The sequence below is a fragment of the Cucumis sativus genome, chromosome 3, assembly GCF_000004075.3.
Source record: "Cucumis sativus cultivar 9930 chromosome 3, Cucumber_9930_V3, whole genome shotgun sequence".
Taxonomy (NCBI): Eukaryota; Viridiplantae; Streptophyta; class Magnoliopsida; order Cucurbitales; family Cucurbitaceae; genus Cucumis; species Cucumis sativus.
The window spans coordinates 861,034-874,254 of record NC_026657.2 but is presented as its reverse complement, the minus strand read 5'-3'; the positions used below and the strand labels follow the sequence as shown (position 1 = coordinate 874,254).

The 13,221-nt window shown below is 31.3% G+C and overlaps 1 protein-coding gene across 1 annotated transcript; it reads left to right on the top strand.

The window, feature by feature from the left end:
* The first annotated feature begins 6,845 nt into the window (after nucleotides 1–6,845).
* On the top strand, nucleotides 6,846–13,173 carry LOC101210860 (protein BREVIS RADIX). The gene is made up of 6 exons (XM_004146073.3): nucleotides 6,846–7,369; nucleotides 8,906–9,047; nucleotides 10,932–11,332; nucleotides 11,841–11,970; nucleotides 12,230–12,591; nucleotides 12,680–13,173. The coding sequence occupies exons 2-6, from the start codon at nucleotides 8,934–8,936 to the stop codon at nucleotides 12,756–12,758; spliced, it is 1,086 nt and encodes a 361-aa protein (XP_004146121.1). The 5' UTR covers nucleotides 6,846–7,369; nucleotides 8,906–8,933; the 3' UTR covers nucleotides 12,759–13,173.
* Nucleotides 13,174–13,221: the final 48 nt, after the last annotated feature.

Sequence of the window (13,221 nt, the reverse complement as noted above, 5' to 3'; positions counted from 1 at the left end):
AGTGTGGGATGAGTTTGGTTTTGTTGTCCCTCTATTCCAAGCATTCTTTGCTTAAAGAGAGGTTTTAAGGGATGGAATAAAGCCAAATGAAGGCAGCAATGTGTCTTAAAATTTTAAAAAAGAAAAGTAAAAGAGAAAAAGGTTTAAATCTATTTTAGGGTTTTTTTTTTTTAATGGCTAAAAACACTTTGGAGCTTTTGAGAAAAACAAGTTTGAATTGTTTAAGTCTATAGTGCCGGAGTTGCTTAATCGTGACTTCTACAACATATAGAGTTAATAAGATACAACGTTGATGTTTTTAAGTATTGGAATCCGCATTTCAAGACGTTACAATTTAGTCAAATATTTTATTCTTCTTTTTTTATATAAGTCAGGGGGATTTGAATGTTTTACTCTTGAGTTAAACTCACTTTGGATAGTAATAATTGAATTATTAATGGTTTGTAACAATTTAATATTTACTCTAAAAAATATATATATTCAGTGTAATTTAATCCATACCACTATAATTGCGTGGTGTCTGACTTTTTATTTTATAAAAACTCATCCCACAACATGATTCCTATTTAGTTTAGGATGGATTAAATAATTTCAAACATATGTTTTTTTTACAATATTTGAGGTCAATGGTACAAACATTATATATGTTAATTGAGTTGCGCTCATTTAAATGACATTACGATAACTAAAAAAATACAAATCATAAACTGGTTGTTACAAACTAAATTATTAACCGGTGAATTTTTTTAAGTTTAAGAAAACTTAATATAAATATCTTTTAGAACCAAACAAAATAGATAGGAAGTTTAAGTTCCTTTCATTGCCACGTTGTTTGTAAAAACAAATTAAGCTTATAATATAATATATGTTTAAAGTTTTCTTGCTATTAGCTATATTTTTTTTGACAAAATATCTATACTGCCTACAAGATTAAATGTGATCAATTTTGTCTTTTAGTGATTTTGTTCATGCACTGTAAATAGTTTGTGTTAACTTTTCCTATTTTTGAAAAACATACTTTAAAAATGTTATAGAAAAATCAAGGCAAAATTATAAATGGTTAGAAAAAAATCTATAAGAAAATTTTCTTATAATTTTAAGGGTCTTTTTATGGAAAAATCGACAAACTGTTTATACTCCATAAAACAAAATTATTAGAAGACAAAATTCATTATACTTAATTATTCTATGAATGGTAGATATTTTGTCAAATGTTTTATTTATGACAATTTCTCTAATTTTTTAACGGTACATATATTGTTAATAAAACTTGTGGACATAAATATATATATTTTAAAAAACTTGTAGTCAATTTATGGAACAATTTTAAAAATAGTAAAATATTTAAAATTTTAGTTTCTATCACTATATCATATCAATTAAAATATTTAAAATTTTAGATTCTATCACTATACCATGAATTTACTATAGCTGTAAATATTTTTGTAAAATCTATTATTTAAAAAGAAATTAAAATTTATTGTGCCTAATAATTAATAACTTCTATATGTATGAAATCTAAAATTAATTTTTGGTATAGTTTGTAGATATGATGATGGTTGAAAATTAAAATAAAGGATATTGTTTAAATTTTGGAAAGAAAAAGAAAGATTGCATGGGGTGGGTGGGTTGGCCATATTTGCCAGGCTAACAAAGCACAAGCAATAAGCCAAATCTCGAATGCTGACTGACAACCGACAATAGCCAGTAACATGAGTGTGGACCAAAGTGTTATATGTCGAAGGAAAACAGAGTCTCCAAGGAGTTGTCACCGGTCACAGCCGGTACTCACGTGCCCCATTTCTGCCCTCAACGTACCATAATCTCAGCAACCTCTTCTCTTCTCTTCATCAGACCCCATTTTAAGGGAACATTTACTCTCTTTGTTCTCCCATTTGTTATCATCCAAACCCCAAAATCTCTATTTCGCATATTCCCTTTTTTTTCTTCTTCTTTATACCTTCCTTTGTTCTTGTTTTTTTTTTTACTATTTTGTAATTTTTAGTGGAAATTCAAACTGATCTTCTATTTTTTATTTAAAAAAACTTAAATTAAATGATAAAACAATTTTTTTTTAAAAAAAATAATAGTCTGCAACATCATTTTGTATATTATGAATGTGACAAATATAAAAAAGTATTTAATGATATTAGAGGATTATTTACTTTTAAATTTGTTATTTTAGTAATTTAAAAAATATAATAATATGGACTCTATTATCATAATTTGTTTTGTTACTTTTGCAAACATCTCCATTTTTTTAAGTTAAAATACTAGTTTGGTATAAATACTTTTGAATGGGTTTTAATTTTAATCTTCTACCCCTTTTGTACATTCCATTTTATTACTCTTTATATTTTCAACAAACTCAAAGTTATTTTTATAAAAAAATAGTTAAATAATAAAATTAATTTTTAATACAAGAAAATAATTTTTAATACAAGAAAATAAAACATGAAACATGTGAACATATTGTTTGATCTAAGCTTTATAGTAAAAATGCTAATAGGTAAAAATTAAGAAAAAAAAAGAATTAATACATCAATAGTATGGATTAATGAGTAGATTTGCAATTGAAAATATAAAATCTACAAATATACAGATTAAAATATTTTAATTTACTAATATATTATCGTTTTCTATCTCAATATTTTAAAGTTCGAGCATATATAGTACAGTGGACACGTGTAGATTTTATTTTCATTCTCATTTTTGTTCGTCTAATTTTTTTTAAAAATAAATAACTCATCTATATGATGAATTATAATTATAGGGGTTGGATGGTTTTTTCTTTTTAGTATTTTATCATAAAGTTTTAAACTTACCCCATACAGTAAAAGAGGATATATATATATATATATATACACAAGGGTTTATAACTATATTTGAGCTATATTCCAAATAATTTCTTTTCTAAATGTCTCCATTTTTTATATAAACACTACATTACAAAAGACAAAGAGTAGTATACTTATACACTCACACCACATCAATTCATAGAAAACCGTGATTTTTTCGATAATTTATTGGTTGACTAACGAATTTCTTTTATCGACTTTAGTAAATTCCTCTTCCGAATATCCATCACGTGAGTTTAATATGTATCATTTTATGTATGACTCTCGAATATCGTAAAAACGATGTGACATATCAAGATTTATAGCATGTAAACTAAAAATACAAAATGAAAGAGATTCAAATTAAAGATAAATATTCAAATTATTCCACTTTTAAAAAACAAAATTAAAATATAAAAGGGGATCTTTGGAGGTTCATCAAGGCAAAAAAAAAAAAAAAGGGGGTTAGTGTGATATAGTACAATAGTGAGACAAATACACCTCATAGGTAAAGGGCTTTTGCTTCTTAGAATATCTTTTTACGATTTAGCTTTGACAGAAGCTTTCAAAGATTTGATTTTCTTCCTTGCAATTCCAATTTTGATTTTTTTTAGTTTTTAATTTTATTATTACTTTTGGTAATATCATCACCTGCAGGGCATCTCAGTTCCTCACCCGTGCAATCTGATTGGATTAGACATTACAATACTCCCCACCAGTGGCATGTTTGTTTCTTTGCGTGACTGCCCAATAACAATTAACTACTTATGTAAATTACTCATTTACCCTCCATTTTTTCCTTCTTTTTTTTTTTTTTTGTTAAGTAGTAATAATTATTTTCTTAAAACTTTCAAATTTGATTTTAGTGTATCTTTGTCAATGACATTGTTAATTAAACGTTGTCGTGTCACTTGATATGATAAGACTAACCAATGGTGATTTGGTACTATGAGATGTGATAAAAAAAAATTATTGAAAGTGGAAAATTCGAAAGTAAGAACATCGTTCCATTTTTAAACTTAATATGTTTATTTTGTTGTATACTTCTTCGTATCTACGTTCACCTGATATATTTTGTGTCACAAAATTAAGTTAATCCAATTCAAGCATGACTTAATCAATTATTATATTTACCCTAGTTTTCCTACGTTCGAATTTACATTAGTTTTCATCTAGTAAATGATAATGGAGGTTTTAAAACAAACCATTCAACTTTTATTTGAATTTTAAAGGAAAAGCAATAATTCTCTATTAAGTTTTTTAATCTTTACTTTTTATTTAAACTAATTTCAAAAATAGCAAAATTGATAAAATATTTGCTAATATATACAATTTTTAGATTCTATTAATAACACATATTAATAGACATTGATATACTTCTATTAATAGCATTAATAGACCGTGATAAAAATCTATCAATTTTTATAATTTTACTGTTATTAGAGAAAATTATTAAGTTTACTACCTTACTTATAAGGAAGTGTCATTATCCAACCACTAAACCATATAAAACTAAATAGTTTAGAAAATATTTATTTTCTCTTTATATGGAGACAACATGCCCTCATTGTTTGTTTGTTGGGTGGAATGCTAACTAAAATTCAAAATGGAATCCTCAATCAATTTTCTTTTATCATTCCAAATTATTTATACCTAAATAAAATCTAAATATTTTGTCTCCTTGTCTTTGTTTTTCTCCCTCTCTTTTTGAAAAAAAAATCATTAATATACCTAATAATTCTAATATTTAAGGAAATGTGTCACTAGCTAAGCAATGCAAACTTCTTTTTTAAGTTATATTGTTTAAATATATATACGCCTTTAATTATAAACAAAAACGTTTTATGTTATATTTTGTATTAACTATGAAATATAAAAATATATACAGTTAAAACGATAAGCGGATAAGACCATAAATTCATGACAATTCTATATTGATATGATTGAATACATATAAAGAAAAAGACTACAAAACGAAGATATTTCCGTTGATTTATGATGACTACGTTAAACTTACTCGATAACTCGAGAGAATGTCAATTAAGATAAGAAAAAGTTATGAATAAACTTTCTTTTACGTGTGTGTGTATATTAGTTTTATTGGTTGTTCATTTGGAGATTTTGTCTCTTATTGGAATGAGGAGATCAATGTTATCATGATGGTTGGATATTATTTCCTTCTATGTAAGGTTTCAAGATGTTTGTTTGGTAATAATATTGCTCGTGGACTTAATTGTGCTTTTCTTAGTTTGGCTCGTCACAAGTTAATTAGGTAAAACAATTTGTTTATGGTTGTCTAATCCCTACAGTTGTTAACTATTTATATCGTTGGTTTTTCTTATGGAATTTGAAAGACTGATAAGATGTCTTTTTAGCTCGTTTTCTTAGGTATAAAAAGTAATGAAGACAATAATAACATAGAGATTAACATTTTTATTTAAATTATTTAAATTTATTGTACGGTTACGTATATGAGGTTTATGGTCTCGAATACTCATAATAAAAAAAGATGTTATTTTGATGAGAAATATTGAAACATATTCAACTCAACACATAAAAAAATGTTATTAAATAATGCTTTTTGAGACGGTATGATGATATAGAAGAACAAACTTTTGACTTCGATATCAATGGTATAAATTTTATGTCAATCTACACATGTTAGAAATTATTAAATGAAGCTAGTAGAAAATTATATAATGCCTATATGCAATGTAGTGTCAATTTTCAAACTAAAAATAGATGAGTATAGTTCGATAATAATTACATAAGTAAGGTATCTACCATTCAACTTTAGTTAAAGTGATGGAATGTTTTATTAGTCTTCTTTTATAAGTAAAATTTCATTAGTCATTTTAATATGTTTGTATTCTTCACGTAATTACGTTTATGTATTCATCGTTATCATTATTTGACGAAAATGTAAATTTCTATAAAATTACTAATACAACAAAGCGGAAGGTACCCAAGCTACACATAGACCTTACTGACATTAACACGTGATATATATCGATTGAACCATATTTACTTTGAAACTTTTATTTATAACTTAAGAACTAAATTGTAGATCACTATGCATTATAAATCTTCAATCTAGAAATATGTTAGAATAAACCGTCCTTCGATAAAAAAAAAAAAAAATCAGTTTTAGATTATTTTACATCTCTAATTTGATTGTTTGGTTCATTAGGAAGTTGGAATGTATATATTAAACAAGTTCCACATATTTTGAACGTGCATTACTTTCCTCCCACCATTTTCGACCATGAATATTTGAAACCTCGTAATTTGGTTGTTAGTAGAAGAGATGACTTAAAGAGTGTGGATAGCATTATATATTTGTCTAGTCACCCACGACCACAAACTTTACCATTCTAATCATTAGTAGAAACATCAACCAACACCTAAACGATCCTATGACTATATATAACAAAAAAACAAAAACATTAAAAGAAAGGTGACACGTAAATAACGTAAAAGGTGAAGAATTCATTAATAACTGGATGGAATGAATTTGTTATTTAACAAAGATTGAAATATAAGAAAGCTCAAACAATTTAAAATGGATATATATATATATTTTTTTCTCTTAAAAAGGAGAAAGAAATCGAAGGAGGCGATTGAATAAGAATTGAAATCTTTTCAATACGTGCAGTGATTTGATCAAAATATATATAAAAAAATTGTATTTAGTTTTTACATTAAACGAATCTCCTCCGCCGTTGATCTTATTCTCATTACACTGATATCCAATAAAGTTCTGCCACGTACCCTACTTCGAATGCACGTTTGAGATCCTCATCCTCACTAAGACGTCACCGAAACATGTGGGCCCAGGCTGTCCTCCGTGGTAATGACCAAACGTCAATCCACTGTTAACAATCCCTCCTCTCTCTCCCTTACACAAGAAAGACATTTTTCGTTACTTTAACGGCTAAAAACCAGACGGCGTCAATTCGGATTTCTCTATATAAATAACTGCCTCTCAAATTCGATTTCTTTGTTGTCTATAGATTTTAATTTTGCCGATATTTGGGCTCTCTCTAACGTAAAACCCGGAACCATAATATCCCAAACTTTCCCTTTCTGAACAATTTTTTTTATTTTCTTCTCTATTTTTCTGGGGTTTTTTTTGTTCGCCGCCGGTGAACGCCGGCGGGTTTACCGGCGAGTGTTCATTTTGGGTTCTAAATTGCATTTTGATTCTGCTGTTTGTTTAGAGGTTTTGGCACAGAATCAGTGAGAGAGAGTGAGAGTGAGAGAATGTGTTGTTTGTCTGTGTAACTGCAGAAATTAAGCAAGAAGATGCTCTGTTTGGCGATATTTTAGGGATTTTGATTGCGGTTGATGGTGGTTGCCATTGCTGTGATTAAAGGGAAGATTGCGTGAAACGGAAAAAGATTTTGAGGAAAGGGGAGTTGAGAATTCGGTGGTTGTAGTAGTGGTGACTGGATAAGGATTTTCTTAGCAGCCAATCAGTGTGTGCGCGGCGGATTTCTGTTCCATTTTTTCGGTGGATAATAAGCTACGAGGTGAGACTCTTACTACTTTTACTTTACCGTTTTCTTCAATTTGATCGTCTTTTTAAGCAAGTAAACAGAGCATTGCTTTCTCATGGAATCTTCTGATAATTTTCTTTTTTCCATTCGAGTTCTGTTTTGAGGATCCAGACCGTTTCGAATCGTTTCTCAATCCATTCTCTGTAATATTCTCTTTGAATAGAGATTCATTCGTTTATTCGTTCGATGTCATTTCATGACTCGTGGAAGTGTGCATTTGAATCATTTGATTGAATCCGTTGATTCCTACAGTTTGGGACATCGAGATTTTCAATCTGGTTTCGTTGTTCTTGCTAGAAATGAAGAAATTAGGTTAGGTTTGTGGAGGAGAGAAATAAAGAGGAACAGCGGAAAGTCTGCAAAAGAGAATTAAATTAGGGCGTGGAAGAGGTGGGGATGTTGATAGAGGGGGCCTAAGATGGACAAAGTACGTAAATCACAGTTGGCTTTTGCTTTGATCAGTCGTTTTCGAATAATAAAGATAGAATTAAATTGAAGAACCAAAAGGAAAAAAGAAAATATCAACATCATTCTTCTGCTTCTGTTTCTTCTTCTTCTTCTTCTTCTATGTTGCATTGTTATCTTCCCCCATATTCATTGTCTCTCTGTCGTCTCACACATAGCTTTCAATCTGAAACGATTAATTTTGAAATCTCTGCTGGTTTTAATTAATGCATTATTTCTCTCTCTTATTTGCTTTTCTTTTTAATTTTGGATTTCTTGAACATGGAAGAGTGATGCGATTTGCCCATAGGGAAAAAAGAAAGAGCCAATAAGTTGTCAGAAACTTTGGCATTAACAAAATATTTGATTCTTTATTCGTCTTTGTAAGAGTAAAGCAAAGCATGTACCACACTCGGTCTCTCTCAATCGACTACTTTCAAATAGGCTGTGCCCTCATTTACTTTCCTTTCAATTATCAACTCTTCCCTCTCTTGTTCCTATTCTGATCTTTTCTTAGTCGTCTCTGATCCCGAGCAGCCCTTTTCCTTTTTCATTCCCCTTTTCCTTTCTCCAGGACCCATCTGTTTCCCGCGGATCGATAAACGAATTTCTATTTATTTCAGATTCCCCCAATTCCCTTTTGTCCCATTTAGCCGCGTACCTACTACACACACCATATATGATTCACACCCTTTATTTCTTTCCTTCTTTAACTGCTTAAGCTATTGAAAAAACAGAGAAATTACTGCTCTGCTCAGTTGATCTTTTCATGAAAGTTAGTTTTAAATGATGGTGGAATTGGAAAAATGGAAACTATTGCTCTTTATTACTTGAGTATTAGTGGATTTCGTGTTTATCTCTTATAAAAATAAAAATAAAAAAGTATTGGGTAAAGGGAAGGCTTGTTTGTTTTCTTCTACTCAATCAATGGAGAAGAGAAAGAAAGAGAATTAAAGGGGAAGTAGTTGGATTATGCAATTAATTCTTGGGATTTCCTTTTCTTTCTTTCATGAATTTGGTATACGCTAAACCTCTAGGTGGAACCTACTTGTTTGTTAACTGCAGAGTAAAAAAAAGGGAAAGTTGAAGCAAAATGTTTACATGCATAGCATGTACGAAACAGACAGACGACGGAGGTGAGGATGGGGCTGCGCGTGGGAGTGGCACGCCTAGTACAAAGGAAGCCGTCAAAAGCCTGACAACGCAGGTTCTTAATCCTATACCCTTCTGTCTTTTTTTTATGTTTTGCTCCGGCTACGTCTTTGCTTTCTCAGTTTCTTTTCCATCTTGTGAAAACAGACAAATTCATAATACCCATTAGCCTTCCGATAAATGGGGGACCATCTATGATCTATTCCATCTTTTCACCAATACAAACGTGCCTAATGTTTATTGTTTCTTTTTTATAATCTTTTTTAAGATCGAATTTAGGTAAGAAAGTGTTTATATTTGTGCTTTGTTTATGACACGCTCTAACCTTTTGTCCTTAACCGCTCCCTCCTTAATACGTTTTTGTTTCTGTTTTGTCATTTTGAAGAAACCCAGTTGGTTTTTTTTATAGCTTACCAATATTTTGTCTCAACTTTCTTGTCCACGTGGCTTTCCTAGAGACACGTCGTGTCAATAATCTGACTTTGCTGACCTGCTGCTCTTCTTGGCCCCCCGATTACCGATAGAATAAAAGATTCTTGTTTTTTGTTTTTTGTTTCTTAATAATCTCAATTCCCAAATGATCAAACTAGTACTAGCCCTTATGGAGAGAAGATCCACATTCCCTACCTCGAGCCTTCCATCCAGTACGAATTGTTTGCTTACTTTTCTCTTGTGGAATTATTATTAAGTGGCAATCTGATTTCCAGGATAGCCTTTCTGATCCACTAACTACTTTATAATTATATTCGAGTGAAGAACAGTGGGGGGTTGCTCTTTTTACTATAACTTTCAGTAAATGTCGCTAGATAAATTTAATTTTTGGAAGGTGAAATGTTGGAATAGTGCACCTTATTGTTCCTATAGTTAGTTAGTTAGTTAGGGGAATTATGAACATCCTAATGAAGTATTTCCAACGATTTATCAAGTTTGAATTCCATAATAATGTAAGTATTATCGCTCATTTCCGGGATTAGGTTTTTTTAAACTAAGCAGGGGTGTCTGGTCCAGTCTGTCTTGGAAATGTGATTTTGCCAAGAAATAGTGGCAGCACATTTTGCGTCAAGTAGCGGTGGGGTCATTGACATATTCACTTTGGAATAGACAAGACGCATTTTAAGAAAGGACAGCCCAATGAACGCCTGAATGTGACCCACCATTGAATTTTTGTCGACGCACTGTTTTTCAAAAGTATTGTTTCTTAACCAAACCCTTTCTTTGCAGGATGAGCTACCACTTGATTGGCAATAAGAAATTAGCTACTTTTTTTTCTAATTGATTGTTTAGGAAAATTTTAATTCTTATGATGCCTATTATTTCATTTCTTAAATACAGAAGAAAAATATCTTTCCAAAGTAACTCTTCAAGTTGTATTTTCCACTTTCCCAAAACACCATTCAGCATGCTCCACGTAATTCAAAAGTGGATGTATCTCTCACCAAGCAAAAATTGTTCAATTTCATGCGTATTTATTGATACACGATGGCTGGACTGTATGCGTCACTCCATAATTAATATAGTGACATGTATTGAATACAATGAAGAACGTATTATTTAGGTTAAAAGGGTAAAAAAAAAAGTATAAACTGATCATAGCGGGCCGTGTGGTAAATAAAAGACCGAGTTCGTGCAAGTGCTACCTATGATTGATACTAAAATATTATTTTAAGATCGTGCAGGTTGTCACATTAGATTAGTCAAAAGGATACATAAGTTGGTCCAGACAAAATGGAAAGGACATTCAGTGGCGGATGGTGACTCAAAGCCCACCATTGTTCGATTTCCTAGCTCATTTTGAACATTTATAAAACTACCTTAAGCCATCTTAAATCTTTCGATCTATTTTTTCACCCCTAATTTCAGTATTTAACTATACTTTAGAAAATATTAAGAGGTGCTTAAGCTGGCCATGTTCTGATTATGTAAAGGCTAAATTTGACAGATTAAGGACATGGCGTTGAAATTCTCTGGTGCTTATAGGCAGTGCAAGCCTTGCACAGGCTCCAGTAGCTATAAGAAAGGGCAGAGACCTTACCCAGATTTTGACACAGCTTCAGAAGGGGTTCCATATCCTTACATAGGAGGGGCAAGTGCAAGTTCAACCCCTGCTTGGGACTTCCCTCCTATTAATCGCCACCCACATACAAGATCTGACTCTAGATTTAAAGCGGCTTACAGAGGAGACCAGACCCCTGGAGGCGATTCCACCATATCAGCATGTGATGTGGTGCTTGAGGATGAGGATGAGCCGAAAGAGTGGATGGCACAAGTGGAGCCCGGCGTTCACATTACTTTTGTGTCCCTACCCAATGGAGGCAATGATTTAAAACGAATTCGTTTCAAGTAAGTTGAGTTTTAAATGCTTAACGCTGTCGGTTACTATGCCTATAATTAATATATTAAATTACATGTTTAATCTATTGAGTTTCGTGGTTTGTGTCAATCTAATTCTTCGTCTATTAAATTTTCAATTGTGTATCGAAGGAATTCTTAATAAATTTAAAAAAATTAAAATTAAAATTTTACATCTAAAAATATTAAGCTTTTTCCTTTCTAGTATAAGTTGGGTGGGGGAATCCTAGGCTTTTCCCTTTTCAAGTACAAGGTGGTAGTTCAAATTACCATACCCTCAACTTGTACTAACATAGAATCATAAGTGTCGAATGAATTTGTAAATTTAAAAGATATATACACGTGTGTAAATTGAAAGGGACGAAATTTATAATTTTGAAAATTAAATGCCAAAAGTTGTAATCAAGCTTCATTAATATCTTGTTTATTTTAATAAAGACTGACTTGTAGTATTTACAATTGCTAGCAAAGTTAAGATACGTTTTTTCCTATTTTGAAGTCGAGAAATGTTTAACAAATGGCAAGCTCAGCGATGGTGGGGAGAGAATTATGACAGAATAACGGAGCTCTATAATGTCCAGAGATTCAATCAACAAGCTCTTCATACGCCACCAAGAACTGAGGACGGGGTAAGCCTTCTAAAACCTTTGCCTTTTGACTTTTATTTCTCCCAATTACAATGCCTTGTTTAATTATGTTAATTATGTTATTGTAGCGCTATATAGGTTGTCCAATGATATTTGTCGAACAATGTGTAATCTAACTCGAAAACTTACGGATATAATAAAAAGTACTTAAAAAATAGTTTGGGTCCTTGTATTTAGTAAACATCTGCAATCATCTTTAGAGAAAATTTTCTGATATGAAGTAAAAGTTTACAATCAACAGAGGGATTCTTCTTACTCAAAAGTGGGAAGGGATAGTCCGATGACTTCTGCGAACAAAGATTGGACGCCGAGAAACTATAAACCTTCGGGAAGTAAAGGATTTCCATCTGACCAGCATTATGATCATGGAAACAGCCACCCATATGCAGGTTCAAGCGCCTACCCAGCAGGCAGCGTCAAAGGTGACATGTCCTCCATGGAAGCATCACGCACAACAACCTCTTCTAGAGACGAGCCTTCAATTTCCATTAGCAATGCAAGCGACATTGAAGCGGAATGGGTCGAGGAAGATGAACCGGGGGTCTACATAACTATCAGGCAGCTTGTTGATGGCACTAGAGAACTTCGTCGTGTTAGATTCAGGTAATTAACATCTACATTTACATTCATCCACAATAATATTATAGATACTTAAAAGATGGATTGACATTCTTTAATTCTACATGGACAGCCGTGAAAGGTTTGGTGAAATGAACGCGAAGCAATGGTGGGAACATAACAGGGAGAGGATCCAAGCTCAATACCTATAATTTATTGATGGCAGCAACAGGTTTTAAAACTAAAAAGAGTATGAGAAGGAGCACCTTCATGTCCCAAAAAGGAGTTCCAAAAATTTTGTCTTTAGAATGTAATATTCAAAAAAAGCCATCAGCTGGATATAGTGTTTTTTTGCTAAGGAAAACTTACTCACCACCAGCCACCACAGATACAACAAAAGGAAAAAAAAAAAAAAAAAAAAACCAAAACTTCTGATTTCTCTATCAGAATTCTCCAAGTCATTCTTTTATTTTCTTCCAAGCCATGTCCTTTTTTTTTCCTCCTTCTCTTTTCTTCTAAATATTCATTATACAATCTATTTTTATCAAAAAAAATTATCAAGTCCTGTTGCTGTCTTTCTTTTCATATATCCAAAAAAGAGTTTATGGATTTATCTCATGCTTAATATATCATCTCTTGCCTTCTAAGCATTTGGTATTTTAATCAGTGCCATGA